Source organism: Choloepus didactylus, chromosome 10, assembly GCF_015220235.1.
Source record: "Choloepus didactylus isolate mChoDid1 chromosome 10, mChoDid1.pri, whole genome shotgun sequence".
In the NCBI taxonomy this organism is placed as follows: domain Eukaryota; kingdom Metazoa; phylum Chordata; class Mammalia; order Pilosa; family Megalonychidae; genus Choloepus; species Choloepus didactylus.
The window spans coordinates 108,780,191-108,804,158 of NC_051316.1; the positions used below are offsets into that span (position 1 = coordinate 108,780,191).

The following is a 23,968-nucleotide window of genomic DNA, read 5'->3' on the forward strand; positions in this document are numbered from 1 at the left end:
CAGCACACCCATGCACACACGCACATACGTGTGCACGTGCACACACAGGGCCACATCCACCCCCTTCCCGCGGCCTCACAGGTTTCCTGGTGGGAAGCCAGTGAGCTAATGGATGTGACACATGGGAGGGGTGGGTTGGCCAACTCTAATTAATTCCCATTTGGTTCTTTTTCTTCGTCAGAACACAGACCTTCCAAATCCTGAGTCAGTCGCTCTCTGTGGGGAAGTGTTGCATTCTGGACCAGAAGGAGCCTTAAAGAGGGGCCAGGGCGGCCTCTAGCCCTCAGCTGCTGCACACAATTCCCTGCTTAGGGAATCCCAACTGCTTCAGCCCTTGTGTCACACCCACTTGTTTCTATCAGGGACAAAGGCTGGGTTCCGCGATGTTAAGTAGCAGCCTGGGGTGAGAGGGCAGGCAAGCAGGAGAGACAGAGAGCCCCCCATTCTGTCTGACTTCAAACAGGGTAGCTTCTTCCACACTCCCCGCCCCGCCTCAGCAGCTCTGGCCCTACTACCAGTGGCCCTGGGCTGCCAGGCTGGCCAGCAGCCCTCCCTTGCCAGGCCCCCCAAATACCTACTCTGTCCAGCTGAGCCCCTCCAGGTCACTTCTGCAGGACCCCACCTCTGAGTCCCCCACCCTTGCACTGCAGCTGCCCCTCACAGATGCTCTCCCACCCTCAGCTGTTCCCAAGTCCGGTTCCAATGCCTTTTATGTCCATGGTGTGAGGCCAGACCCAGGGCTACCGAGGATTCCAATGGCCAAAAAAGGACAGCAGCTTTTCCCCACCGTGCCGTGCCCACCTCGGTCTGCAGGCGACAGAGGAGCTGGACTTTTAAAAGGCTTCAGGGGTTGATCTCAGTGTTTCCAATTTTGTCATTTTACAAAAGGGGAAACTGAGGCCCAAAGAGATGATAGACTTATTCCCTTACCCCAGGTCCTTACCTGAGCTTTTTGGTTATTCAGGGATTTCTCTCTGCACCCCCACCCCAGCAGCCAGCACAGTGCCTGAGATGTAATCCCTGCCTGAGGACAACATTGGCAAGTACAGATATTTCTTAAACACCTACTATGTGCCAAGTCTTGTGAAGGGTACAGGGAATATTACGGTGGTGAATTAGACTCAACGCTTGCCTGTGGGAGAAACTGGTGTGATGGGTAATGATAATAAGCACTAGCAAATATTAGCCCATGACACATTAACTCATTTCATCCTCACACTAAATCCACGAAGTAGCAACTATCATTATCCCCATTTTACAGAACAGAAAACCAAGGTGCAGAGAAGAAAAATCACTTGTCCAAGGTCATAGAATTCAAAAATGGGATTTAGACTCAGGCAGTCTGGTTCCAGAGCCCAAGCTCTTTATAAGTTTCCGTCTAAGGTGTACTGAAATACAGTCTAGAGTTAAGTGGGGAGGGGAATCAGGGAGAAGATCACCCAGACTGAGGATAAATTCCTGAAGGGAGTTTGAGCTAAGGTGAGGCTGCAGGAAGACAAGGAGGGAGCCAGGTGAAGTTGTAGTTCAAGGGATGCTCGTGGTATCCCCAGTCAGGTCTATGGCTTCTAGAATGAAGAAGACTCCCATGCAAAACATGTCTCCCCAGCCAGATATCTGCAAATTCCCCCAACAAGAGAACACTATATAAAGTGTTAATCATTGTTTGCACCTTGGTGAGGATGAGCATCTAGTTGCTGGCCTCAGCTCTCCAACCGACCTGGATGACTTTGAGCAAGCCCCTGTCCTTCTGTGCATGGGGAATGGTGGTCTCTGTCCAGACTAGTTAACAGAGCAGAGTGGAACCAGAAGAAGACAGATAGGAGTGTGCATTTCAAACCCTAAAAGCTAAGAAGAGAGGAGGAATGGGAACTATATTAGCTACTTTCCTCTGAGTAGGGTTGGGAGGTGGAGAGAATAAGAGGGTTTGGAAGGCTGTGGCCTGGGGCAGGGGTAGGGTGTGGGTGGTGCTGAGACAAAGGAGGAACACATATCCAAGGACAGAGCAATTCTAGGTTGGTAGCCCCTGATACACAGTCATTCATGACCCCCTAAGTGCGCAGTCCAGGGCCTGGCCCAGAATAGGCATCATCATATATTACACAAATGAGCGAATAGATGAATGGAATCTGGAGCTGGGACTGGACAGATCTGGGCCCAGCCCTAGAACTTCTTCTGAAGTTTCACTGGGCCTCCCACTATCACAACTACTATTTTGTGTTGTTTAGAAGTTCTGGCCAAAGCAATAAGGCATGAAAAACAAATGAGAATACTAACCTTCGAAGAAAAGGAGACAAAAGTCTGTCCTTCTTTGCAAACAATATAACTGCCTGTCTGGGAAACTCAGAACTGACTGAAAAACTATTGTAACTGAAAAGATAACTCAGTAAGGCTATAAAATAAACACAAATAATGGAAAAATATAGAAATTTAGTGTTTCCTTCAATAGCCGAGAGCCAGCTAGAAAATACAATGGGAAAAAATATTCCATTCACAACAGCAACAAAAATATTAAATTTTTAAGTATGATTGAATAAGGAAAGGGCAGGGCTTATGCAATAAAAACTATAAAAGTTAACTAAGAGGTATTTAAACAACTCAACTGAATGGGAAGGTATGCCATGCTTATAGATAGGAACACTTAATATTTTAAAGATGTCAATTCTTCAGAAATTAATAAACACATTTAATACAATTCCAATAAAATCCTAACAGGAATTTTCAAAAGGAAATTGTTAAAATGTGTCTACACTCTATCTGAAAGAACAAATAGCCAGAAATAATTTAAAAGAGGAATAAGGGAAGATATGTAGTATCAAGATAGTAAATGTCATATACAACAATGTTTTACTGTATAAAATATACAAACAGAACAATGAAACATAATAGAATGGCCTGAAGTAGACCTTGATCTATATAATAATCAGTAAAGGAAACTTTACTCAATAAATGGTTAACTGTCGGGGGAAATAAAGTTAGAACTCTACCTCATATCCCTGTCAAGATTAATTCCAGATGGCTTAATTTTTTTAAGAGTACAAATGATACCAGGAAACAACTAGAAATGTAAGTGAATATCAGATTCTAGGATGGGAAAGAAATTCCTAAGTATAGAAGTAAAATAAAGAACCATAAATTTTCCATATTGGTAGAATACTCTCCAAACTCTCTGGCACATAGTAAGTGCCTAACAAATGTTAGCTATTATTGTTATTCCAGAAAATAAGAATTCATGAAAATTGTCATTCATCATCTTAATAGGCAAACAACAAACTGGAAAATATTTGTAAGATACCTAAAGCCTTACTAACCTTAATATATAAATATAAATAATTACAAATAAATAATGAAAGATAATACCTCAACTCCCAAAATAAACATATTCATAAGTAAACAATTCATAAAAGGTGAAGTGCAAATGGAAAACAGATATAAGAAAAACATGCTTCCTCATAGATGATCAATGAAGTGGAAACAATAATGAATTATCACATTTTCTTAAATATCCTCCTCTAACACTAGCAGCAGCACAAGTCGGTTCAACCTTTCTAGACGACAACTGTCAATAAAATAACAGCCAAACACTCATGTAGCACTTATGTGCCAGGCAGGAATAATTTAGAACTGACTCCCCCAACCCTATGAGGGATAAGCTATTATTATCCCAGTTTACAGAAGTGGCAACTGAGGACCCGAGAGTTTAAGTAACTTGTCTAGTCATACAACCAGCAAGTGGTGGAGCTGAGATTCAAACCCAGGCACAGTGGCTCCCCAGCCCAAGTTTTAAACCACTATAACCAGTTACCCTTTAACCTTGCAGTTCTACTTTCATGAATTTATCCTAATGAAATAATTAGGGATTTTCAAACATAATATACAATAATTTTCTTCAAGATTTTACTTATATATTAGTAAAAATATGTTTTTACTAATATATATTTTCCTTTCAAAAAAAGGAAATTTGTGTAAAGTATGGGCTTTTGATTTTGAAGGCATGCCAAGTAGCCGTTAAAAAGTATACGGTGGAAGTATAGCTGACGTCAAGCGAGAAAGGCCAGCTCCGCAGACATGCTGAAATCAAGGCAAACGGACATCCAAGACACAGCACAAGGCAAGACTGCAAAGCCACATGGCTGGAGAGCTGCGAATTGCTTTGTGGCTGAAAGTATAGGCTTTGAAGTCACAGAGTCGAGGGTTCAAATCCCAACTCTGTCACTTACTAGTCAGGTGACCTTGGGGAAGTCACTTAGCCACTTTGGGCCTGCGTTTCCTCATCTGCAAAATGGGGCCACTGAAGGCAGCTTACTTTCTTCTTAATACTTTCTGGATGTCTCCACATTTTCCTTAACGAGCATGGCTGCCTCTGTCAGTCCTCAGAGGAAGGGGCAGGGCAGGCCCGCCAGGCTGCCTCCGCCGGGGCTTCCCCACCCCTGCAGACCTTGGCAGGGCTGAGCCTGCCCTTCCCTGGGACTTCTTCCTCTTCCGGTTCTCCCATCCTGCCATTCCCACCTACCTGCGCTCCCCGACAACTGAGGGCCCCTCAGAATCCTGACTAATTCACGCAGACCAGGCAGGTCAGAGAAGGGAGGGCCCGGCCGGCTGCCAAGAAGGGAGTAGAGCCAGGTGCCTCACCCCCGGGGTGCAGGCAGCACGGGCCCCCCAGCACTGCTGGAGCCCAGCCCGCCTCCAGCCCAGAGCTGCTGCAAACCCCACATCCCAGCATCCCACCCCGACTCCGGGGTCCGGCGTCAGCATCTACCCCCAAGCCTCCCCTCCCCCGCTGGCCACAGGCCATGCTCTCTTCTCTAGCCGCCCGAATGACCTTCTAAACCTCATCTGACCATGTCTCCCCCACTGAAAACCTTTCCATGTCTTCCTGCTCCTCTTTGGATAAGTCCAAAAGTCTCGCACCACCGAACACACCTGCTGCCCTCACCGGCCACCTCCTGACCCTTTGCCTTGTCACTTGCTGCTCTTCAGGTGTCAATTCAACCTTCTGCCCCCTGGGAAGGCTGCTCTCACCTCCCAGAAAAGATCAGTGCCCATTTCGTGGGGTCTCCAAGCACCCCATGCCTCTTATATGGAACTGTTATCCTGCGGTAATTCTATGTTTATTGATGTGATCATCTTGTTTCTATTCCCTTGCTCGCCTCTATGTTCCACGAGGCAGGGACCGTGCCTGGCTGTCCCCCGCTGCGGCTCATCACAAAGCTGACCCCTCCACAGCACTTGCCATGTGCCTGGAACTGCTCTAAGCACTGACCCCGGGTAACTCAGTCATTGCTCAAGACAACCCTGGAGGCAGCTGTGCCTATAACCCCATTTTCAGATGAGGAAATGGAGGATGGGAAGTTCAAAACAGTGGCCCGCAGTTGCAGAGCTAGTTGGTGTCAGAGCTGGGATTTGAACTCAGGCCACGGGCTCCAAAGTCTGGGCTCTTTCCCACCCATGACACTTTACTGCAGCAACAACCAGGTGTCAGATGAATAAACCACTCGACCCAGTGACTCATCCCTGAGCCTCTGAGGTCAGCCAGCCCGGTCCTCCCAGGTCCTGGCTCCTTGGCCTCATTCTCACAGTCCTTGAGCTTGACTCTGTGTGGAAGCCGACGAGACGAGCCCCCCTCTTGAGGGACTGGAACAAGAGATTTCAGGGTGGAACAGGGGAGGAAGCTTGAGCTCTGGAGGAGGCAGGCAGGGGTCAAGCCTGGCTCTGACCTGCACCAGCCTGGAAGCCCTGGCGACCCCAAAATACAGCCCTGCCACGGCCATGTGGCCTGGGCAAGTCACCCGGGCCCCTTGGGCCTTCATGTGTCTGCGGCCTCAAGAGGGATGAGGCTCACCTTGGCTCTTTCTCCCCTTCTCATTCCATCTGTCGCTCCCACCCCTGAGTCTGGCAGGGGGACCATCATCCCACCAGGCTATATCCCAGGAGGCTCAGACAAATGACTACACAGCAGCAGTTTCAGATGAAGGGCCAGCTCCCTGCCACCTGGGAGGATATGGCCTGGTGGGCTCACTGTGTCTGCAGGTTGGGCTCACTGTGCCTGCAGCACATAGTAGGTGCTCAGTAAACGTTTGCTGACTGAAGGAGGACAGCTGGGCAGATGGCCCAGAGAGGCAGCTCCCGGAGTTGACACATTTTGGAAGAGGAGGGGCTGGCCCCACGATCCTCCTACCAGGTCATCTCATCTGGGAATCTGGTGATCAGGGAGGACACTCTTCCAGAATCAGGCACATGTGTGCCAATAATACAACAGTCTTCATCCAGTCTCGGCAAAGCTGTGACTTCCGTCTCAAGCCCCCGTATTCACCCTCTCCTGGCCACACCACTGAACAAGGACAGCCCAAGGCCCAAGGATCAGAAGACCTGGGCCTCCACACAACCAGCCTGTGCTGGGGCCTCCTCTATTTACCCCCTGGGCTCAGGGCCAAGTGTCCAGGCAAAGGGGATGACTTTTCCCCTTGGCATTTTATATAAGTCCCAATGAGAGAAGCAGCCTCCCATGCCAGTACATTTTTGAGAACCCATGCCCTTGTCTGTTACACGCAGAAGCAGGCTGGAGTCCCGTCCACGCGGCCCTGAGTCCACAGGCCCCAGCTCCTCGTAGCACCAGGAAGGTATCCCTGGTAGGTATCAGGCACTTTTCAAATAAAGGGAGAAATAGCTGGCTGGCCCCTCCTCCTGCCTTGGCACATCTGTTAGCGGGTTGGGGGTGGGCTGCCAACCATGCTAGGCCAGTGAGCGAGGCCAGCAGGGGTCAGAGGAAGGAGCAGAAAGAGCAGTGGCTGCCACAGAAGCAGGGGTCAGTCTGAGAGACTGAAGGACCACACCCATCGCAGAGCAGGCCATGAAGGGCATTTTTCCTGAGCAAACGTGGCAGTTCCAAGCAGCTGCTGGCCCCCAGCGTCTTGCCGTACCCGAAGTCTAGGAGACCAGAGCCCTCTGCAACTCAGCAGCCTCCAGGGACCTCCCCTGTCTCTGCCTGACCCATGGGGTGGGCCCTGACGCCACTTCCAAGAAAGCATCTTAATCTTCCCAAGTCTCAGTTTCCCCATCTCTTCAGGTCGTCAAATGAGACAAGCCAGGTAAAATTCACGCACAGTGCCTAGCACACAGTAAGAGATCACTAGGTGGTGGTGATTGTCATGTTTGGTCCATGAAAACCCAGGGTACCTCCAGGCAGCTGCTGCGCACTGGACACCTGAGGCTTCCGCGGCCTTCCAAGTAGGGTCCCCAGCTCAGCCCTCGCCATGGAGTCCTGAGGCTGAGGCTCGGGCAGCTGTGTCTGAGTACCCCAAAGAAGATCCCAATTGCCACCTGGCTTCCCCGCAACCTGGGCCAGGCTGGGAAGCCTTGACCAGGAGCCCCTCTGCCCTCTGTTGGGACAGTTGCTGATCTCTGAGCTTTCGGACCTCGCATCTTCCTCTACCTCTTCATATTTCTCTGGCCATTCCTCAAGGCTTCTTTTCCCCGGGACCTATAGGTTGCTGGTCCCCTGCTCTCCTCTGGGCTCTCTTAGCTGCAGCTCCCACACATGAGCCATGTGCAGCCTGTCCACCCCTGTTCTCTGCCTGAGCCCCAGGAATTTCCTGATGAGCTCAGGGGCTGGAATTTCCCTGCAAACACCAGAGCACCATCTACTAAGAGCTCCTTGGTCTCATTTCAGAGTTAACTGAAGTATTCCTAGAAGGTTCCCTAGGGAGGGTGGCATTTGGGCCCATAACTGTCTCTGTGCTGGCCACCCCCAAGGCTCTAGCTCCAGCTCAAAGCTCTCCCAAGTTCCAGAATATACGTCCATGAATCATCTCCGCATGGATGGTCTACAGGTTCCTAAAGACATCATCATCTTATTCCTTCTCCTGGGTTCCTCCATTCAATCATCCTGGCTAACACCAGGCGTCACCCCTTCCCACCCCTCACCCTTCATCTCTCATCCATCACCAAGTCCTCTCTATCCCACTTTCGTATAATGAATGCACCACTTCTCTCCCTCCTCCGCCCCTAACCTGGCCCTTCATCTCTCACCTGTACCACCCCCAGTCCATCCTCGACACAGCATCTCTTCTAGTGATCTTCCTAAAACATGATCGTTCCAGGTCCCTCCCCAGCTCAAATATCAACACGCCTCCCCCAGATGCATCTTACAACCCAGTGAACCCTCCAGCCTTACTCCGACTTTCAGGCCTCCTCTGATTTCGCATCAAATTCCCTTTCTTTCTCCCTACTCTCCTGGGGGGGGGGGGGCCTTGATCCCCAAACCCTCCACCCTGAGCTAAACCCCTGATCCTCACTATTTCTAGCCCAGAAGGAGCTCAGGGCATGCCTGTGGCCTGTAGGAGTCCTCCCCAACGACCCTGAGACCCTCCCACCAGGGCCTCCAGGCAGTCCCCCAGAGGAGGCCCCCAACCTCGACACCCACACCATGGCCCTGGCCCCAGACCCCACTGCAAATACTCACTTTGGCTCCAGGGAGACCGGGGAGGCCTGGATTTCCGTAAGGCCCAGGAGGACCCTGAAAAGGGAAAGAAACAAACAGGTGAGGGAAAATAGGGGCATCCAGCTCTGTACAGCAACACCCAGCACCTTCCTTCCACCCACTGGTCCAACATCCTCTCCCCAGGCCAGGCCTTAGCAACAGTGTCACTCTCAGTAGGCCCCTTCGATGCCTGGGCTGCTGCTAAGCGCTTCCCCTGAGTTATCTCATTTTATCTTGGCCATCAACCTACAAGGTAGGTGCTGTTATTATTTCTATTTTGGTCATGGAGCAGGACCTTGACATCAGATATGTCTGACTTCAGAGCAGAAGCCCTTAATCCCTGAGTTTCACCAGCTCTTCACACTCTCTCAGGCAGGCCCCACCAGCCCTTCCCAGACTTGTGTCCTCAGGCTCAAATCACACTCACTATTTGCTTTTCTCCAATGCACCTGGTACTTTCTCCCCTCATCACCTTGGCCCACGCTGTTCCCACCATCTGGAATGCTTTTCCCTCTACCCCTCCAGCTGAAACCTGACCCATCCTTCAAGGCCTGGCTCAAATGCCCCCTCCTCCAGGGAGCCTTCTCAGACTCCTCCTGCCTAAAGTAACTTCTCCACTCTTTGGACTCCAACTGGACTTTCAGATGAGCCCTTTTGGTTGAGAGCTCAATAAAGGGTGCACTTGACCTCTTCTGAACAGAGGCACACCCCTCCTGTTGCTATCCCATGTAATAAGAGCTCTCCCTTAGACTCCTACAAGCTCCAAGCTTGCACAGTCCATAAGGGACCATGAAGTGGCTGGGAAGACTAGACCCAGGAGTCAAAGAGTCTTGGCCAAGGTCACACAGCAGAGTGAGGGTGGGGATGTGGGCCTGTCAACTTGGAATCCAGAGCTTATTCATGGCACTGGGTTTTCCCAGGCCATATCCAAATCCCCCTACAACAGCTGGGTTCTGTTAATGGTCCGCTTTGTCCAGCAAGGGCTGGAGGCTTCCAGACCAGTAGTATAAACAGAGCCCCAAAAGTGGGGCAATGACCAAGAATCTTTGTCCAGCAGATAAACGACCCACGAGTAATCTGGGCAAAGAGGAGGGCACTTCGGGGTCCCCCGCCACGCTGGCCTCCAGACACACTGCCCTCATCCCGGCCCCTCTTGACTCATCTGGCTAGCTGTGTATGAACTCGCTTCCTTCCTCCCTCTCCAAAGCCAACTTCCCAGCTGCAGCCTGTCACATTCTGACTGAGGCACCGCCCTCTTCCTCGATGCCTGAACTGGAATCCTCCCCTTCTCCGCTAGCAGTTGAGAGGGAACAGTGTTCCGAGTGCACTCAGCCTGGGGAATTCACAACAGCTTCACATGTGACCCTCCCTCCCAAGTAATCAGCTCTCCTGCCTGCCCCATAGTTCCGCTGAACACTGCGTAAGTGCCAAGACCAGGCCCCGGTTCTGATCCTCATCACCCCCCACAATACACACACATACCGGGGCCTCAATCTCCCCATATGTCCTGTGAATGACAGACCCACGGTCTCTAAGGAGTCAGGGGTACCTCAGATGTTCACCCCAGCCCAGGCCTCTGGGATCTAATCTCAAGGCTCGACCTGAATAGGGCAAAGGTTGGGCAGGGGTGTTTTAGGAGGGGCCCCGGATGGCCAGCATCTCAAGAACCAGGCATGAGCTGTGTGAGGGTCAAGCGTGGCCACCTCTCTCCAGTCACGCCCCCAGATGTCCCCAGATGGTGGACCATAGCACTCAGCTTCTCCATCTGCTGCTTGTGACAGTGGGGGCTTCCCTGCCCCCATCTCCCAAGCCCTCTCCAGCCACTGCCTTGCAGAGAAATGAGGCACATAGTTGACCAGGAGCCAAGCAGACTGATTCTATAAATGCTGCAGCCAGAAAGCTGATGGGGGGAAGGCTTTAGGATTCCCCAACATGACTTGATGGGTTGGGGTGAAGGGGGTGGGAAGGGGCCTGCCACGGAGCTCTGGGTAATCTCAGGTAAGGCCCCGGCCCTCCATGAGCCCCAGAGTCTCCATCTGTGTAGACAGGAGTTGGGATTGTTCTATTAGTTTTGGAATTCTATGATCTATGGAATTTCCAGTCTAGAAACAGGATGATGGGGAAGAGGGCTGGGGGAACAACAGGCAGAGAGCATGGGAAGGATGGCCACTCATCTGGGGAATTTCAGAGCTGGGAGGAACTTTGGAAATTTCTTACCGTGATGCCCAGTTTTATAGATGGGGAAACTGCAGCCCAGAGGAGGGAAGGGACTTGTCTAAGAGCCCATGGCTTCCTGATGAAAATGTCCCTGACTTCCAGACTAGGGCTCTTCAGCAACCTTTGCCCAGCACTGCTAGGTATTGTAGGGGAGAGAGGGCAGTAAATAAAGCCCAGTCTCTGGCCTGGAGGGACTCAGGGAACCGATGGAAAAATTAGCACAATAGATATTAAGCTGCAGGCTCTGGAGTCAGACTGCCTGGGTTCAATCCTGGCTCCTGCATCTTTGTGACCTTCGTCAAAGTAACAACTTCTCTGAGCCTCAGTTTCCTCATGTGTAAAATGGGGCTAATGTTGGAACCTATTTCTCAGGATGGTTGGGGAGATTGGATGAGATAACCTGCATGCAGCTGAGCTCAGTGAATGAGCTCAGTGGTCAATCTTACCTACTGGAAAGTGATCTACACCACCCAGAGGGGCAGATACACTGCTACAGGTACTCCCAGAAGGGGGCAGTCACCCGAAAAGGAGGAGGCATTTGATCTGAGCCAGGAGTGGAGGAGGAGCTTACAAAGGAGAGCAGGCCCCGTAGAGGGCCACCCAAGCTAAGGTGCAGAGATTGCAGAGATAGCAATGCTAGGTCAAGAGGGCTCATCCTGGTCCCAGGCCACAAGATACTGTGGGCCAGCCATGTTCGGGATACCCATGTGGTCCCATGTGGTCCCCAGCTCTGGGCAAGTGCTCCATGGGCGTTCCAAAGCCAGTCAAAAATGCCGCTTCAGACAACAGATTCTGGAGCGCTGGACCCAGTGAGTGCCGGGCCAGGTCTGAAGGGAATGAGGGCTCCGGTAATTGCATAACCAGAACCAGCCACTGGGCCCAGAGCCAAAACTATGCCCCAGGCAGCTATCTATGCCAGGGCCTCGCCAGGCACCCAGCGTGGGAAAGGCTGATTCAGCCTGGGCACAGATGCCAAGTGCCATGGGTCCAAGCCCACTTGGGAAGAAGTAGATTTCCTTCCAGGGGAACCCTCAAGGGCCCAGCGTGTGGTTAAGGGTCTGGGTTTGAGTCCTGGCTCTGCCATTTCCTAAATGCTGGTTTCCCTCATTCTTGCAACGAGGATAGTCACACTGGCCCACAGGGGCTCTGTGCAGAGGATGAAATGAGACCGTGTAAGTGTTGTGCCAGGCCTAATGTGGAGGAACTGTTTCCATGACCAACTTTGCTACACGGCCCACTCTGAGTCTCGGGTTGGCTCACGTCGGCCGCCGCAGCCCTGACGGGCTAGCCTCCAGCTGCCAGTTGCACCTCCCAGCATGGGGAGCTCACTCCCTCCCTGATGCAGCCCTGCCAGTTGCCTATGTCAGCACCCCCACCCCAGGATCGCCCTGCAGGGTTGGGAAGATGGCTGCAAGGGTCATGGCCTCCCAAGACAGATTTTCTTGCTGGACAAACACCGCAGCCCATCTGGTCAGGGCATGTGGTCTTCAAGAGCCCCTTCCTGAAGGGTGACATCCACAATGGACAGCTGAGTCCCTGCAGGAGGTCATCGCTGTCCCATGCCACGTCTATACACAGTGCCGTCTATGAGCACCAAGTCCACCCCCAGAGGACAAAGTGGGACGGGGTACTGGAGAGGGGCAAGGAGCAGCCTGAGGACACGCTGCAAGCTGGGACTCCAGAGGCAGTGGGATGTGGGCCAACGAGGCAACCACGGCTCCAAAGGAGAGCATGTGATCACTTACCCGTGGCCCTCGGGCACCAGGGGGTCCAGGCAGCCCAGGAAGCCCAGGGGCACCCTGAAAAGAAAGCAAGAAGACACCATCAGACAGTGGCAAGTGGGAGCAGAGCCTCGGGTTCAAGCAGTCATTCAACAAACCTGTCGAGAGCTCTGGGCATGGAAGGCCCATGGCTGAGAAGAGAGGGGGTTCCCTGAGGTCCCTGCCCTGAGCCACTCATGTTTTTGGGGATTTGCAAGCCTTTTTATCCGCTGCTTCTCCATCTTTGAAGTCTTCACCTTTTTTCACCCAACTAATGCACTCAGGGTGTTACCCTCTCCAGGGAACTGTCACTGGCCTTTCCTCCAAGCTAGGCCAGGTCTCCTCTTTCCCTTTACTTTAAAGACCTATATATTTTTTGGGAATTGTCTGCTTAGAAACCTGTCTCTCCCACCAGACCACAGCCTCCTCAAAAATACCAGGTGACATAAATTATGTCTCTATCCCCAGGGCTCAGCCAAATGTTTGATAAAATAAAACAAGAAAGAGCCCTCAGAGCTCAGCCAAGTTCTCTGCAGAGCCTATGTGGAGACAGGGCTTGCCCAAAATCACACCAAGCACTTTCACACCACGGAAAGGCAAGGGAACATAAAGGTTATCCATCAGCCCAGGCTTTTGAATCAGACAGACTTGGGTTCAAATCCCTGTGCTGCTACTTACCAGCTGGATTACAGCAAGTTCTTTAACCAAACTGTAACTGTAAAAAGGGGGCAATAATACCCCCATGGGATCACGGTGAGGAGGAAATGAGAGCTAGCAGGTGTTTCACGCAGTGCCTGGTATGTAATTGGCCCTCAAATATTCTGCCTGATCCAGTGGCCACAGCCTGGCCCAGCTTCATGTCTGCCTGCCTTCACCCTCTCCAGTCCTCCTCCACTCAGCCACATTCACCTTCCCAAGGCACTCTCCTGCTCAAGAACATTTAAAGGCTCCCCATTTCCCCCGAGAGAGAGAGGGCCAATCACCAACCCTACAGTGTGGTTGGTTCTCAAGGAGGGCTCGCCTGGCCATGCATCCCTTCCTTCACACAGGCAGGGGGCAGTCAAACAGACTTAGGAGAATCATGGGCTGGGCTTTGTTTGAATCCTGGTTTTGCTGCTTAACTGGGGACTTTGTGCAAGTGCTTCTGTCTGCCTGTGTCTCAGCTGCTCCCCTTCCAAATGGGTCCCACAACTCCTGTCCCCTCTTCCCTGGAGGAGACCACAAGGATTAACTAAACTCCTGGATGTGAAGAGCTTAGCACAGAGCCTTCAAAGGAAGCCAGGCTTTCGAGGATGTGTGAGGCCTGGGGAATTCATTTGTTTCAAATAATCACCAACGAGATTCCAGATTTCCTGCCCAGAGTTAAAACAGGTGTTGAAAATGCAGTACGGGTTGGCTGGTAATTAATCCAGATCTCACGCTGGGCAGCCTCAGCTCACAGTTCTGGCTTGTGAACGCCGCGTGCTTGCTCGTCCGTGAATACAAATCAGCGGAGAGATCCAGACAGGCAGATATGGACACCAAGGTCACAGGGTCCCTGGGAAAGCGCCCTGGGAGGAGGGGGGAGGGGGCTGCTGTGTGACCTCCTCAGGCAAGTCCGGGCCACCTGAGAGCCCCTGGCACCTCTGGGCAGATGTCAGGCAGCCTTCCTTCATACCCAGCTTGCAGGGCTGGGAGACCGGCTCTGGTTCCCACGTCCAGTTCTGCAGATTTGGGAGTGGGGACCAGTCTGCTCCCAGCTCCTCCCCAGCTGGCTTTGGTGGGGAGCAGCAGAGTGGAGGTGTGAGACTGGAGTTCTGGATTCACACCTGGGCATCCCCACTTTCTAGCTGTGTGGCTTTGGGCAACTTACTTCCAGTCTCTGAGCCTCTGTCTTAAAGAAACTGTAAAATGAGACTAGCAGGACCTAGCCAACAGATTATCCATAAAAAGTGGTAATCCTGACACTGGCACACAGCACTCAAAAATGTTAGCTGTGTTTCTATTAACCAAGCTCTGGAACCTCGCCAATTCAAAAGTATAAGACACCCTCCTTTGCATCTGTTCTTGGGGGTCAGCACAAACGGATGCAGTTGGTCCAATTCTCCCATCTTACCCTGAATTAAAGGGAAACGCCGAGATAAGGCTAAGGCTAAGCATCGCTTGGTATCCTTAATGTTACTATGTCCTTTCAACAGATGAGCAACCAGAGTGAGGTTCAGAAAGGCAAAGGAACTTGCCCAAGGCCACACAGCTAACAAGAGACAGAGTCCGTACCCAAACCCAAACCCAGACCACTGGAATTATTCTCCTCTTCCCCTGCACAGCTTCCACACAGTCTTGATCAGGTGTGTCTCTGACCTTGGGTAAGTACCTTTCCTCTTGGTATCTGTGACACAAACACCCCCAGAACTTCCCACCACTGCTACTTCCTGAGTCATGGGGCAGGGGGCGATTTCCTCCTCTGGGATCTCAGGCAGGAGAGCAAAGGTGAGGTTATCCCATCTCACAGAGGAGCCAGCCAAGGCCCAGACAGGCAGAGACGCTTGTCCAGGACTCCTGGGGAGGCACAGTCTCCACGGGTGCAGCTCCCTCGTGGACCCAGGGGGGAGCCGCCGCTGCCAAGGCCCAGACACACCCTCTCGCTGTTTCTTCTGCCCCAGAAGTGGGGGCAGCAGGCTGGAGTCTGACCTCATGCAAAATATCTGCAGAGCAGCCTCTCAGTGCCAGTGGGGACCCACAGCCAGGCCTGGTGATGTCAGCCCAGGGCTGATTCCTTCCCACGGCAGCCCAGCCCCCGGCTGCGGGCCCAGCCAATCCCAGCCACTCCACCAGCCTGGGCCGGGAGCACCCAGCTCCCCCGCCCCGCTCCAGCCAAACCTGACCCTTCTGCACTCAGTGCTCACTTTGTTAGTGGACGAGCTAGGGCGGGCGCCCCTTGCCCCCACCCGCCACCCTGATCGGAGACCCTGCCTGTTCTCCATGCAGTGGAAAAACTCTGCCATTTCTTTCCAGGGCCTGAAGCCTGAGGCGGTGACTCTGGGATGATTCATGAGGCCAGGGTGGGATTTTCCACTCCACGCTCCAAACAACGGGGCCTCTGAGAGGGCCCTGAGCCCAGGGGGAGGGGAGCGGGGGCTGCAGGCCTGTCTGGGGGAGGTGGAGGAGGCCTGGGCTCGGGACGCGTGCAAACAGCACCATGGAAACAACCAAGCAAGACCCCTCTGGGCTTCCCCCAAGGGTCCTGGCCCGGGACAGTCAGACCTAGGGGAACCCCATCTCATGGAACAAGTCCACCCTTGTGTCCAGCTGTACCCTCCTGCCTGCCAAGCCTCACAGAAAGCAGTCAGCCCAGGCTGGCATCTCCCCTGGCAGCAAGCAAGGGGAGATTTCACAGGCCTGGGGTGTGGGAGACTGGAGTCCAGTCCTGGGTGTGCTGCTAACTGCCTTGACCCTGAGCAATGACCTTTCAGTCTCCAGGCTGCGCTCCAGGCCTGTGGCCCGAGGGGAGGGGGCGAGGGATCTTGAAAGGACTTCCCACCTCTGACCATCGGAGCTCATGATTATCCCCAAGAACAGCCCACGGCAAGCTGAGCCTTCCGCAGCCCCTGTCCTAGCGAAGGGCTTGCTGGGACAGAGGCCCCTCTGGGGGTGAATCCAGCTCTGTGTGGCCTTGGACAAGTTACTTCATCTCTCTGTGCTCTGTGCCTCAGTTTCTCCAGTTGTAACATGAGGATGTGATACCCATCCTCCAAGATAATGTGCATATGCTAGTTAGTCTCCGTTTGCTCCCCAGATCTATTCTGCAGCCTGGGAAGCTGACTTCAATGGGCTTGCACCCCCAGGCTCCCTTGCCCTCTGGCTTCCAGCTGGAAGGCCCCAGCAGGAGACTACCAAGGGCGAGAGGGAACACCAAAATCCCCATTCCCTCCCTTCCATAGTCTGGAGGGACTGTGCAAATTCTAAAGCCACAGCTCCTATCAAGAGACCCTTCCTCCAAGGCTTTAATTCTCACCTGGTTCTGGTGACACCTCTCCTGCCCTTGTGCCTTCTGGTGCAGGAGGGGAATGGTCACCTGCTGTTGCCAGCCCCTGCTGCTCCACCAGCCCCCACTGCTCCGCAGCCCCCGCTGCTCCACCAGCCCCTGCTGCTTCCTTTGATGCTGCCCACACCTCTGTAAATAGTCCCTTTCTTAAACCATCTTCAATTACCCTACCCTCTGCCCATGCTAAGCTCAGGGCCTGGCACACTGTAGGTGCTCAAAAATGATCTGCTAAAGACAAAGCAAAACACCACTCCATTCTCCTGGGTTCTAAGAGTAAATTTCTTGAGATCCTGCCCAATTTATAACTGCCAAAAGCAAGAAGGCACTGGGGACACAAAGACACCCCTCCAGCTATGCCCTGGGGTGGAGACCATTGAGAAAAACAAATGAAAACAGATCAAGAAACTCTGAGAAAAGCTGGGGGATGGGGTGGGGGTGGGGGTGCAGAAGTGCAAGCTGTGGGTATAGTCCTGTCCCCATGCACCTCCTACCCAACTGACGTCTGTCATGATTCTCTTATCCAGCCAGGCTCCCCAGCTCTCCCTGCTCCACCAACTAGTCACACGTTAGTAACAGGGCCTCCAGATCCCCAAGAAAAGTGCAGCAGTGTCCCTCTCCTCCGGTAACTACCATAAGCGCACACAGTCCACGAGGAGTCAGGTTCTAGTGCTGGGTGCTCTCCACCCTTCATCTCACTGAATCTGTGCAGCAACCCCATGGCGAGGTAGGTGATACCAGAGCTCCACTTTACAGAAGCGGAAACTGAGGCTCAGAGAGGTTAGGTGACTTGCCAAAGGTCACACAGCACCTGCCACCTAGAAGGCACTCAACAAACATTTGTTGAAAGAATGAATGAATGGTTGGAGAGGGGAAGGGTTCAAATCCAGTTCATTCCAAATTCAACGCCCGTGTCCTTTTACACTACACCTGGCCTCCTTACCCCACTGGGAAGAGAGCGCATTGCAACCTCAAAGAGCCAACCTGGAAGTCAAGACAACCTGGGGGATCAATTGCAGGGATCAAATCCTTCATTCATTTCCCAGCTAGTCATGGAGCATTTGTGTGGGTCAGGCCTGAGCCGGGGCTCCCCGAAGTGACTCTTGGAAAAAGCACAAGGGTGTGCAAATGCCAGTGGCCGGATGGCGAACAAATAAGGCCTTGACTCGCCTCCTCCCAGGCGTGGGGCTTCTGTGCAGCTTCTGTGCAGCCTCTGTGAACTGCAGCCTCCCCGCCCTAGCGTGCCCGTGACCCAGCTCAGCTTTTCCATGCTCCCCCCGCTCCTGGGGCTCCCACAGAGCTTCCTCACTCAGTGGCTACAACTCCTGGCAGGCTGCAGCCCAGAACTATGTCTCAGCCTCCTGCAAAAACCAGGCAGAACAGAAACGCACACAGACGTGCACTCTGCACCCCTCACAGGCACAGAGAGGTCCCCACAGTCATGTCTACAGGGGGAACCTCTTCCAACCCTGTTTAACAGACCAGGAGACTAAGCCCCAGGGAGTAGAAGGAATTTCCCCAAAGCCACTCAGCAAAATTAGATCTCCAAGAAGGCCTTGGAGATCACCCAAATTGCTTCCGCTCTATGATGGCTTGAGATGTAAATTCTCCTTGTGTCCTCCCAACACGGGAGGTGGGAGCTACTGTTACATTGTACACAGACAGAGGCTCAGAATGGGTCAGAGTCACAGAGCTAGTAAGTGGTAGAGCCAGGATTTGAACCCAGATCTGGGGACAATTAAGCCCAGTGCCCAAGGCAACACTTTCTGCTCTGCTGGGATTAGATACTAAAGATATGAAGTGGGGGATAAGAGAGGACAGAAAGAACACAAGTTCATGGCTGCTCAAAGATGCCACTTCAGTAATGTTATTTATGGTATCTGATGAAAAACAAATAACCGGTTTGCTACTTGCCACACAGTGGACAGGATGAAAGCTTCTAGAAGCTTCTTGGTTCCTATTGGCATGAGGCAGCTTCCCAGCTGGGGGGGAGGGGAGGGAGAGGGGACATTGTGGGCATGAGGCCAGGAGTGGAGGGATGGAGGGTGCCCTTGGTCCAGGAGTGGAGGGATGGAGGGTGGAGTGGTGGAGGGGTGGAGGGGTGGAGAGATGGAGGAATGGAGAAGCAGGAAGGGCCTTGGTGCCTCTGGATAACTCATTTCATCTCCCCAACCCCTCTCTCATCATGGAGGGCATTATCACACCCTTCCTGCCCTCTTTAAGTGGTTCTCCTGAGGTCTTTAGCAGAGATGCACACCCCCCCACCCCCACCCCGCACAGGGAAATGGTTCATAAACTTGACAGGTTATCAAAACAGATTTCAGTTTCATATATTGAGCCCTTCCTCTGAGGCCAGAGCCAGGGCCTGACTTATTTCTGTAGCCCCCAGTCCTGACCCCCTCCAGGCCCGCACAGTGCCCCTGGGCTCGGAGTCCGGAGCTGGGCTGTAAGTCACAGCTCTGCACCCATGTGCTGTGTGACCTTGGGCAAGTCCTGGCCCTCTCTGGGCACAGTCTCCAGTCTCCTCACCTGCCTGATGAGGGGGTTGAACTGAAAGATCCCTAGGAGGTGATCTGCCAAGAGGCCTCACATCAGGCTGACCCAGAGCATCAAGCCATGGGGTAGAGCACATGCCTGTGGCGTGACATGCCCAAAGGCAGCTCCTACACCCAAAAAAGGAAAAAAGGCAGAATCTACACCTGGAGTCTCTGGTCCTGCTCCAATCCCCCCGCCCAGGCACAGCCTTTCTCTTCCCACACCACACAGAGCCTCGAGAGACAGGACTGGCCTCCATCACTCTGCCCGGGTGCCATGTGCTGGGGTCCAGGCCTGAACCCCACTGCCCTGTCAGAAGGGGACAGTTCCCCCTCTCTCAACCTCACGGGCCAGTGGGCCCAGCACACCCACATCCTGGAAGCTGAGTTGTCAAGTCTGGGTTGGGTAGAGCAGCCTGGAGCAGCCTAGAGCCTCACTCTTTCCTCGGGGAAGCGGTGTTCCCTGACTCTCTACACTGCCAATTTCAGAACATGGGACGTGAGCGAACATTGACATAATTGCAAAGCAATGCACACGATTTCCATAAGTTCTACAATATGGTTATAATAAAAATGGCCCCTCGGTCCCCTTGGAGACAGGCTGAGTAAATATTATTCCTAATGATTATTAAAACTAATTAAGAGTGTTGGTAAGGCCTGGGAATTCCCAGTATCCGCCACTGTCTCCCCATTGCAGGAGGCCCAAACCTCAAAGCAGAGCCTGGTGGGAGGCCCAGCCTGCGAAGGGGGGAGGGAGGCAACCACGGCGATGGCAGCTCCGAGGCGGGAGGAGAACAGAGCAGGGCCCCAAGTTTTCTGGAAGCTCCATCCCATCGTTCCCCACCCGGAGGAGTTGGCCTCCAGTTGTGGAAAGGTCGTTGCCCCTGGAGACAATCCCAGGCGAGCTGCAGGAATCGAGCTGCAGGACTCGACCCTGACCATCCCCGGCACATGGAATGTTCTTTCCTTCTCTGTTTCCTGATGGCTCCAACCCACCCTGACCCTCCTCTGCTCCAGACCCCTCCACTGGGGGCCACAGTTCAAATGCATGCAAGCACAGGCAGGTGACGAAAATGAGCAGGTAGGTCTGGGTGGGAGGGCGCAGTCGGAGAAGCGGGGACAGGGGCAAAGAGGAGCAGGCACAACCCGTTTAAAAGGCAGCCCTTCAGCCTAGGGGTCACCGCATCGCCCCACTTTGCAAAATTGGTCATCGAGTCTTTTAGGAGAAATTGCTCACATTTTCTAAACATTAGTAACATTAATGTTTTTAAAAAAGAATCTTCCGCTTGCCAAACAAAACATATCCAGGGCTTCCCATGTGTGACCTTCATCCCTAACTCCCAGCCGCTGGGAGCCCTGCCCCACGAGGCGCTGGTGGCTGCCCGGAGCTCACTGTGTGACCCGGGGCAGGTAGGTCAGTTCACGGCCTCCGCTGGCCACTCGACTTCTGCTGGTACGTTAGCCTAGAACAACTTGGGGCTGGGGCAACCACCCCAGAGGTGGCCCCCAGACCTGAGCCCACCCTGGCATATCATGAATCTAGAATGGGCTGGGCAATAATGGAGATGGCTGAGGCAGAAAAGTCAGGGGGACCTGGGTTCGAATAACGACAAACTCCAAACACAAGAGCTGGGAGCTTCGGTCTGCCCAATCTATAATGTGCTTCCCCTTCTGTCTATCTCAAATGCTGTCTCCTCCGGGAAGCTGTCCCGTAAGTGAGGGACTGGAATGACAGGGCTGGACGTGCCACCGGTGCTGGGTAAGATGTCCTAACTGGCTTCATCACCTTCTCTGGAACCCACCCAGACCCCCTTGCATCCCCAAGGTCACTCCCAGGCCAGAGCAGGCTGGGGGAGCTGTCACCTGCATAGAAAAAAGGTGACATTCCCCAGCTCCTCCTCCTGCATGGCTTTGGGGAGGGCAAGGAACACAAGCGAGGCCTCCCGGCAGCCTCTGGTGAAGCACTTTGACATGACCACAGTCTGGCCGGTTCACACCCACCCAGTAATTACGCAGGCCCATTACCAGCTCAGCCCCCTGACTTTCTGCTTTCCCCCTGTCCTTTCCAGGAGCAACTGCTCAGCCAAGCAGTCACCCACCAGAGTCCCAAGCAGCACGCAGACCCCACCCAGTCTTACCGGCAAACCACAGTCTCCCTTGGGCCCCGGAGGTCCCATCAGCAGGGGGAAAGGCGTGGGCCCCACCAGGTGGAAGAAGGAAGCGGCACTGCTCGTGGGCCAGGGGCTGGAGGCCAGGAGACGCACGGGGTCCAGGGCTGGGGCCAAGGTGGTCCATCGACTGGGCAGGGGTGGCCTGGGGCTGGGTTGGGCTGTCGGACTCTTCCACCGGGCATCCCTGGCTGCCTTGCCAGGTCTGAGGGGGGCTGGCTTCCTGGAACTGCTCTTGCGCCCAGCTTTCTTCACAGCTTCCAACCCAGTGGGCTTCTTGCTTCTGCTGGGGGCTGCAGTAGGACCGATGGGGGGAGGTGCCGTTCTGGAAGTTCTGGCGCCCGAGGTTGGAGGCCCCGCTGTGGCTGGTGGCTGAGGGGTCCTGGGAGAGCCAGGCCCGGGGACAGGAGACAGGGGCAAAACAGAGCTTTGGGAAGGTCTGTGTGTGCCGGTGCGGGCAGGGCCTGGCTTGCTGGCACGAGTGGCCATTTTAGCCTCAGTTGAGGTCACTGTGGGAACAGGATTTTTGGCAGAGCCAGAGGCAGGAGGTAGAGGCCGGGAGCTGGGGGGTGGGGATCCGGGCATCACAGGGTTCCCCGGGATTGGCTTTACCCTGGGACCGGAAACCTTGGCAGGAACCAGGCGGGAGGTGGGTGGGTCCGGCTTGGTGAGGGAAGATGCGGCTGCCTTCTGGGTGGGGCGGGGGCTTCTGACAGGGGCGACCGAAGAAGGGGTTGGACGCTTGCTGGGGAGACGTTTGGGGATTTGGGTGGCTACCCTCTTCCGCTGGGGCTGGGCAGGTGGAGCTGCAGGATGGAGAGTGCTGGGGGAGATGTGTGGAGAGTTGGGGGACACAGGAGGAAGTGCTTTACTGGTCGACAGCTTGGAAGGTGGCCGTGGCGTCCGGGCCGGGCCGCCCGCTGCCATGCGCTGGTGAGGGTCCCTGGCGCTAGTCCTGAGGGGCTTGGGGGTCACAGTGGGCGCCACGGTCACCCTGGCCCTCCTGCCTGCTGGCCGTGACCCCAGAGCTGGCATGGCAGTGGTTACGTTCCCCAGGCCAAGCAGCGCAGGGTCAGTCTGGAAGGAGAAGGGTGTGCCAGAGTCTTGTGGCAAGAGGGGTCCCAGCTGGGGCCGGTACATGTCAGCTTGTCCACACTGCTTTCTCAGGTGGGTACAGTAATTGTGGGCGACCTGCGTCACGGGGTAGATACTGAACTGGCACAGGGCCCCTTCAAACTGGACCGCGTGCGGGGTCATCTTCCCAAAGAGGAAGGAGCCCTCGGGGTCGAGCACCGGGTCCCTGTGGAAAGGCAGCGGGATGCGCACCCGGCGCTGCCCGCAGCCCGTCGCCAGGGTGACCGTGCGGCCGCGGAGCTCGAGGGCCAGGTGGTGCCAGCGCCCGTCGTGCACGTCGAGGTCGAAGGCCACGGAGCGCCGGGGCCCCAGGTGGACGACCGTCCGGCCCGGGAGGAACTGCAGGCCCAGCTGCAGCTTGTGCTCGCGGCTGCGGACGGCGAAGAGGAAGGCATGGTTCACGCGGTGGGAGCAGAGGCTCAGCACCAGCGCCAGCTCCGCGCCCAGGGCAGCCGGAATGACGGCGCCCGCGGGGGCCTGGAGCCGGGCCCGCTGCGTGAAGATGAAGCCCAACGGGAAGGGGATGACTCCCGGCGGGGGCGCGGGGCTCCGGCCCCCTGCCGCCTTCGTTCCGCCGAGGCCCAGCTGCTGCAGGACATCCACATCTGGAGAGGGAGGGGGGAGGAGAGGGAAGGGGCACAGTCAGGGTCCGCTCCAGCCCCGGACCCCTCCAGGTGTAAGGACGGTGGATACAGCCCACCCACAGCTGCTGGGTGATTCACTAGTTCAATGAAAAATAACACTGCGCCATAGTGGTGCCCGGGAGTGCAGGGCTGGAGCCAGGCGGCTTGGAGCCCAGACCCTCTCTGGCAGCAGCATCTTGCATATAGTGGTTAAAGACACTGACTCTAGAGCCAAACTTCCTGGGTTCAAATCCCAGTTCCGCCACTTACTAGTTCTGTGACCTTATGTCTCAATTTTCCCATCTATTAAATGGGATCATCATAGCACCTACCTCAGAAGGATGTTGTGGGGATTAAATGAGTTAATACGCTTAAAAAAAAAGTGTCTGGCACAAAATGATATTAAAAAGAATGACAATCGCCAAAGGCAAGCGCTAGGAATTTTGGGCCAATGACTTGCCATCTCCTCCAGGAAGCTGTCCCATAAGTGAGGGACGAGTGAGACAGGGTGGACATGTCACCGATGCTGGGTATGGATGTCCAGGTGGCCTGATGGCTTCACTGTTTTCTCTGGAGCCCACCCAGTTCCCCTCGTACCCCCAAGGGCTCTCAAGGGCAAGAGTAGGCTGGAGGAGCTGCCGTCTGTATAGAAGGGTGACAACATTGCCTGGCTCCTCCTCCTGCATGGCTTCCGGGAGGGCACGGGATGTCACTGAGGCATCCCCACAACCGCTGTTCTCTGGCAAAGCACTTGCACATCTGACCATGGTCTGACCAGGTCAGATCCATCCAGTAATGATGTCAGCAGGGCTTGCCCGAGCAAAAGAAGGGTTTCCAGGGTGTTTATGGAAAGGCTTCCTGACTGCTGGGTCATTTGACCTCCTTTAATCGGCCGTTGGCGTCTGCAGAAGCCAGCCCCGAAGCTCCATCTCGACAGAGAAGGAGAGGCTGGTTCCAGAACTGGATTCTGGATCAAGTCCACAGACCCCTACCCTGAGCTCAGCAACCTAGCCCCTAAGTGATGAGTGCTCTCTC

The 23,968-nt window shown here is 54.2% G+C and overlaps 1 protein-coding gene across 6 annotated transcripts in view; it reads right to left on the reverse strand.

The window, feature by feature from the left end:
• COL27A1 (collagen type XXVII alpha 1 chain) overlaps positions 1-23,968 on the reverse strand; it is a 153,552-nt gene that overhangs the window by 120,547 nt on the left and 9,037 nt on the right. For all 6 annotated transcript variants that reach the window (XR_005210656.1, XM_037797559.1, XM_037797558.1 and 3 more), the window contains exons 3-5: positions 21,147-22,915; positions 12,439-12,492; positions 8,459-8,512 (exon numbers count right to left, since the gene is read on the reverse strand). Coding sequence is in view for 5 of the 6 variants with exons in the window: in XM_037797559.1 (XP_037653487.1) it covers positions 8,459-8,512; positions 12,439-12,492; positions 21,147-22,915 (1,877 nt within the window). In the remaining variant the exon portion in view is untranslated. The remainder of the gene's footprint in view (positions 1-8,458; positions 8,513-12,438; positions 12,493-21,146; positions 22,916-23,968) is intronic.